We start from the raw sequence: 6,870 nt of genomic DNA, 5'->3' as shown, positions 1-6,870 counted from the left end.
GGTATGGGCCGCTTTTAGATCATCACATACATACCAAGGCGGCCCATACTTTGACTGATTAATGAAAAGTCGCCGTTTCGTTTTTATTAAATCGTCATTTTATTCATGTTACCGTGATTATTTTGAAATTAAAAGTAGTTCAGAGATACCTTGGGTATATATGTAGCTTTAATTTAAACATAAAAAATTCAAACTTTATGAAATATAAGAGACCAAAATGACCTATTTATGTAATATGTTTTGTCAAACAAGTCACTTTGGCTTCTTATAATTCTTAAAATTCGTAATGTTTTTCAGAACTCTTTGTGTTCAGATTCAAGATATATACGTAAGGAAGCTCTCAACTACTTTAGTTTTCAAAATAATAATATGATAATAACGAATATGGGATACAAGGAAGGAAGGAATGGGATCAAGCAAGGATACAATTTGACCGAAAATGGTCCAAAGGATCGTTTTGGCATAGATCACTGTCAAGCAAGGATAAATACTACCATACATTTTCAACGACATTTTTTGTTGAATGTGTCGTTTTGAAAGGGATTTCCCATGCACGTGTGCCATGAAGTCACATTTTTTTAATATGTTTAAAACTATCTAAAAAAAACCCACGTGCCACATTCACCACTGTCTGATTTCGACCTTATTCGCCGTACTAACACATGTAGAAGTGAATTTGTAATTCTATTGCCAGATAGATGCATACTCACTACCCGAGCTAAGGATATTATAATTTTACTATGTGTATATTATACGGGCTGATTAATTATAACGAGATGGATATGAACAAAACCCAGAGACGGACACAACGTTTGAAAATTGTATTTTAATTCCGGGCCGCTTCCATTCAACTCGTCCATTAATGAATTGAGTTCATTATGCAAATTAAAACCCGAGTTTTAACCCTTTACACGAGCTTTGCGTATAACGAGCGGTTCTCTCTCTTGTCCCCAGCGGACTTCCGTCCCGAGTTTTACCCGGAGCCGGAGAAGAAGTCGTTATCCCTGCAGCCGGACCTGACCCAGCACGGGGGCGCGGGACCTGGGGGCCCTTGGGGAGATCCGCCCCCGGCGCCTGCGCCCCCTCATCCCCCTCGACGATCCAGCGAACACCACTACGACGTGCCTCACCTCACCAACAGGTATACATACATATACCCAACTTCTGGGTACCAGATATAAGGGTCTGGGGTACAACCCCGGTTTGGTCTTATCGCTCTCAAGATTGATGCGCGATACGCCGCAAAGGACTTATTTTATGCTCGGGACGCGGTTCTATTAAAACCGTAGCTCGTATTTTTTTAAAGGGAGTTTTCAAACCTTTGCCTGTGTGTATGTGTGAAAACTCTCAGAGCACGAACGCAATATTTCATCCATTACACTCAAAGTGGATACGCTGAAATTTCACTTAGAAGCGTTTGTGTGTACTTATGCGAGGTGTTTTATTTGAAAATAGAATCCTTCTATTTTTGGTTGTGAAAAAAATACTGATAAAATTACCTGATATATACGTACGTACTTATGTTAATACCCGGTAAATACGATTCCCTCTATGTACTAAGTTCAACAATTCAAATGTGTGAATGATATTCTTAAACTGACGTTGCAAATGTCTATATCCAGTGGTGTAGTCGGGGCAGGTCGCTGCCCTGGTACTTCTTTTTGAGCCAGGTCGCTGCCCTGGCACTTTGATTGGTATAAACATTGTTTTTCGAATACAATTAAAATATATTTTGACTAAAATTTCATATAAAATTTTGTATTCCAAATATTGTAAGCAGACTCTCGTTCTAACACTCGATGACCACAATCGCATAGTAATCTGAGCACATTCAAAACTTAAAAGACGTTTAATGAAATGTATTGGCTTTTTTTATCTAAAACCACCCAAAACTTATAGAGAAAACATTATTTGACTAACCATACGCACTTGAGAGGGCTGTACACCCGAAACCTTAATTTTGTTACTGTTCCTTTCTTCGATATATATATTGAGTGTATGTATATATTGAGTGAATGCGACAATATATATCAATATATATATTGAGTGAATGCGACAGTTGCGCTTCGACCAGATAAAACGTGTTTTAAATTGACAAAATCGAGGTTTCGTATTCTACTATTTTCTCCTCCAAAACTGGACCAATTTTTAAAAAAAGTTCATCATCGGTATGAGAAAGATATTTTCTGTGCATCTATCGGCGTATTTTTTTTTAAATCGACCGTTAAATAACCACGCTAGACTCTTTTCGTGGGTGTAAAAAAGAGGCGATTTTATAGATGTTTGGCGGCTCCTAGCTCCTATAAAAAATAATTAATCAAAAAAATAAAACGATAAATGCACCCCAATGGTGAATATCCATAGCATATTAAAAAATAATTTCTCTAGTGCCATAATTGAGGTAGGGAGAAGTATAGTACGTTTGTATGGACAAGGCGCTGCTGTCCAGCCCTCTTAAGGATAGATAAAATGAGGGAACTCTATATATAGTCATCTCTAAATTCAAATGTTAAAATTTAATAGTTTTTTAGCATATGTATACCATATGTACATGGTTTTAGCATTGCTAAAAGGAAATGTTGCTGTTGACACAAAAACACGGGTATTGTAAAATCAAAGATGTTGAAGGGATGCGGTGCATCCGCTCTAAAATCGCCAGACAAATTGAACGACAGATTAGCGGACGGCTGCCTTAAATGCAATTCTCGTCTTCTCGAATGATAGATTGCACATCAGATGACGGGTAACCTTTCGATGTGCACAGATGCAATTATTAAAATGGTAATTATTAAAATTGAGTTGGATCTTTCAGGCGAGTTTAATAAGGGAAGATTCGATAAGTTCCGAATCTTGCCTTATTAAACTCGCCAGAAAGATACAACTCAATTGTAATAATTGCATATGTGCACATCGAAAGGTAACTCGTCATCTGATGTGCAATCTATCATTCGAGAAAACGAGAATTACGTTTAAAGCTGCCGTTCTGTTAATCTGGCGATTTTAGAGCGGATGCACCAAACCCCTGTATGTATATGATTTTTAGATTCATACTGATCTTACTATGTTCCAATTCACGAAATAATTTGTCTTTGTCTTGACAATTCTGTATTTGCAATTGTCACAACCAAATCTAGTGCTAGATTCGTAACCCATATACACATACAAATGTTGATTATGTCAGTATATTGTGCATCTCATTTTAATGTAGGTCTATATATCGTATTTTCTGTTTAGCTATGCTCTTCCGCTGGACCACCAAGCGAGTCCATCGAGCGAGAGTGACAACTACGACAAGAAGCCATACAGTGAGTCAGAACACTCAACAACCAGCTGTTTCTCTAGCTGTGAGTAGACTAGCCTACGCTTCTCTTCCATTCTGCCCTTTTGCTTTTATCTTCCATTTACATTCGTCTCGTTTGATCACATTTCATCGTCATTATTTTTTTCTCTCTCCGAACAGCCGAGTGCACTTTCGACGTGGCCAGCGAATCGGTGACCCTCTTCGGCCCTCCCGCTCCTCCAGCTGTTTCGGCCCTCTTTGCAGAGGTGGTTGGCGATTCCTGCTCCAACACTAGTGTGGCTCGTACTCTCACTTCGACTGGAGGGAGATTGGCCCTTGAAAGAGCGTCCCTAGCCCTCTCTGTTCCGGAAGGGGCCCTTGCCAGAACCAGGCGAGACAACTTCTACGTCAGTCTTGTTAAAGAGGATCGATGCAGACCCAAGTTTCCTGAAGGTAACCTTTCAACATATTTTTGCAATCACTCTAGTATGGTCAGTTCCGTCATAGTACCTACATACATGGTTATTAATCAACCATCTCCTGTTAATTAATTGTTGCGATTAGGGATTGCAATAATACCGAAATTTCCGTACCGGTATTATCGAAATAAAAAAAAACGATAATTAATTTAATATATAATTTGGAAAGAGACTCTATATGTAACCTTCGTTCGTTGGGTCGTAAATCCGTGACGTCATCGAACAAATAATTCGATTTTTTTCGATTCAAAGGATTCGAAGTCCCCGGGGGCAAAGGCGCCGAGGGCGAAGCCCCAGGGGGTGCAGGCGCTGGATTCTGGTATACATATAATTTCGCATACATATAATTTTTTATAAGAGACTTAGTATATATGTACATATGTTTGTTTGTTCGTGACAGTCAATTTAATAAAAAAAAAAACAAATGAGTATTCAAATAAATTTATATAAAATAAAACTATTCAAATAAATTTAATAAAATGTTTACTATTAGATTAGTCATGTTTAAGCGGTTTATATTACAAATACCGAGCGAAGCCGGGTAAAACAACTAGTTTTTAATAAATAAAAAAAACATTGCTTAAAATATGCCGAGCACCACTTGCATGTTTCAACATGTTTATTGAAAAATACGCCAAACCCAAACATTCAAATATAGGATATTTGGGTACAAAACTGTAAAGTATGTACGTCCCAGGTACAAAGGATTATTTATTTATTATTTTTTACAATAATAATAACAATATTTACGACCAATGTGACCTGACAGGTTGTCCCAATACGTCACATCAGTCTTACAAATAAAAAGAACAAAAAAAGTTAAAAATCATTCATCTCAATCAAATAGACTTGTGTCGAATCTTATGAAACTGACCAGTTCATCAACAAGACAATTAAACATGTCCAAATGTTCACATATCACGTTAAGGGACCGGTTAGCCTTTATATGTAAGAGACGAGTTATTGAAAGCAAACGTTTTCGCAGGAATAGGTTGGAAAAGTAAGCGATGACGCAAAGCTCTACCGCATTCAGGCGCCCAAAATTTAATTTCCAATAAAATCTAAGAAACTTTTTTTCAATTATAATGTTTCGTACGACTGTACGAATTTGAAAATATCGATAGTATCGGTATTTATTTTTTTAATATCGGTATATTGGTATCGGTACTTCCGGTATTGCAATCCCCAGTTGCCATGGATCGAATAAAATCGACATCCCCTACCCTTTTCGTAAATCCATCTACTTTTCAAACTTTCAGAAGCAATTGAATACTATACATAATTTGCTATTGTTGCCACAGTAGATGTAATGAAAAGCTACCACCAATCACGTACCATTCTTGGTACGTGAAGATAAGCCAAGGCTGGAATATGAGCTATTATATGTTTTTTGCAAGCAAAAATACTGACCGTATATTGCTATTGTGCTGATCAAATATAAATAAAATGCTTTCTATCTACAGGTGTAACTCAACTAAGTCCCGTAGTCAGAACTGGACCTACAGGAACATCACTAGGCAAAGCTGGCATCGTCCAAATCCCACATTGCGCCAGCCTGAAACATGGATTCTGGAATTTATCCGTGTATGCTCTAGGTCCGGCCACTCACCCAAAACTTGACAATTCAGAATGGAGGAAGATAGTAAACTTAGGTCAAGAGACGATCAACACTCCAATCTTCACCCAACTGGATGCCGACAGAGTATTCCTAATCACAGACTTCCTAACGACTTTTGTACTAGCTGGAGAAAGCTTCAATGGAAAAGCTGTTAAAAATTTGAAACTGGCAGTTTATGCCCCTCATCTTACAGGAAACTCCACATCGGATTACAATATTAGAGTGTATGTATTTGAGGATACACCATGCGCTTTGTACTACTGTGCAGATCAAGAGAAGCGTTTGGGCGGGGTTTTGATTGGAGATCCCAAGTCGTTGTGGTTCCAAGACGGTGGGTCTAACTTGTGTTTGAGCTTGGAAGATATTGGAGTCGGCTGGAGGGCTAAACCCAATTCGAGCTATCAAGAAATTCCGTTTTCACATGTGTGGAGTTCCAATTCTAATTCGCTCCATTGCAGCTTTGCTCTGGAGCAGACTGATTCAATTAACGATTTGGAGTTTAAGATTACCGTATATCAAAAGATGAACCCTTCGCATAAGCAAGTGTTTTCGATGAAGTCTGACGATGACTTTGCCCCGTACTTTGTTCCGAACTATTCCGAACATGGCGTTGAAAGCAAAACGCTGCCAGAACGATCTCTGACTGTCATTGACGAGGACGTGCAATCTTCCGTGAAGCAGAAGAGCATGACGGTGAGTGATAAAGGTATAAATACGTGTGTCGTCGATAACGTGACACCTTTCAGACTTTCGAAAAGTGTTAAGAAGCAGTTGTGCAGCTGTCTGGACCAGCCCAACTCCAGGGGAAACGATTGGAGATTGCTGGCGCAGAAGTTGAACGTGGACAGGTACATTAACTTTTTCGCAACGAAAAGCTCTCCGACCGAACATATATTGGATTTATGGGAGTGCCGACATCGGAACACTAGTGCCCTCGCAGATCTGGCAAATATTTTCAGGAGTATGGGTCGTAACGATGCCGTTCGTATTATCGAAAGCTGTCTGGGACCTAGTTGGCTGTAAGTGCAATTTTATTGAAGTACCCAATGCTCAAAAGCGCTCACTTCTAAAATTGACGACTTTCTGACAAGATGCTGTAGAGATTGTTTATCGTGTAAAGGCCAACCCCCACTACGTAGACGAGATGCGCACGCTAGAATCGTGTACTAGTCGTTGCTTCTGCGCATCTTTTCCGTGGAGTGGGGGTAGGCCACAATAAGTCGAACGATATATACTTGACGGTTACCTGACATCTCGTTCACAGATTTTCCGTAAACTGAGGATACGCTCCAGGCATTACGTATACGGCCATCTCTTTCTCACTCCGTCTGTTCACCAAGATCTCGTTTACTATGCCATTACGTATGCAGCCATCTCTTTCACAGACCGTCTGTTCACCGATAACAGACGGTCTGTGAAAGAGATGGCTGCATACGTAATGGCATAGTAAACGAGATCTTGGTGAACAGACGGGGTGAGAAATAGATGGCCGT

At 39.3% G+C, this 6,870-nt stretch overlaps 1 protein-coding gene across 1 annotated transcript; it reads left to right on the top strand.

The window, feature by feature from the left end:
• Window positions 1-384: 384 nt before the first annotated feature.
• On the top strand, window positions 385-6,400 carry LOC143913228 (netrin receptor UNC5B-a-like). Its single transcript, XM_077432900.1, has 8 exons — window positions 385-454; window positions 955-1,141; window positions 3,209-3,414; window positions 3,461-3,771; window positions 4,884-4,888; window positions 4,949-5,020; window positions 5,064-5,170; window positions 5,223-6,400. The coding sequence occupies exons 1-8, from the start codon at window positions 385-387 to the stop codon at window positions 6,398-6,400; spliced, it is 2,136 nt and encodes a 711-aa protein (XP_077289026.1).
• The last annotated feature ends 470 nt before the right edge of the window (window positions 6,401-6,870 follow it).

Source organism: Arctopsyche grandis, chromosome 1 (genome assembly GCF_051622035.1).
Source record: "Arctopsyche grandis isolate Sample6627 chromosome 1, ASM5162203v2, whole genome shotgun sequence".
NCBI lineage: Eukaryota > Metazoa > Arthropoda > Insecta > Trichoptera > Hydropsychidae > Arctopsyche > Arctopsyche grandis.
The sequence above is the reverse complement of the archived record's forward strand: the minus strand, read 5'-3'. Positions and strand labels throughout refer to the sequence as shown.

Excerpts from the sequence above, each read along its gene's own strand:
- LOC143913228 (XM_077432900.1), top strand. The coding sequence starts at position 385 with ATGGGATACAAGGAAGGAAGGAATGGGATCAAGCAAGGATACAATTTG. Across the intron at positions 455-954 it reads CGAAAATGGTCCAAAGGATC|CGGACTTCCGTCCCGAGTTT; the intron begins GTTTTGGCATAG and ends TCTTGTCCCCAG. Across the intron at positions 5,021-5,063 it reads TACTTTTCAAACTTTCAGAA|ATGTAATGAAAAGCTACCAC; the intron begins GCAATTGAATAC and ends TTGCCACAGTAG.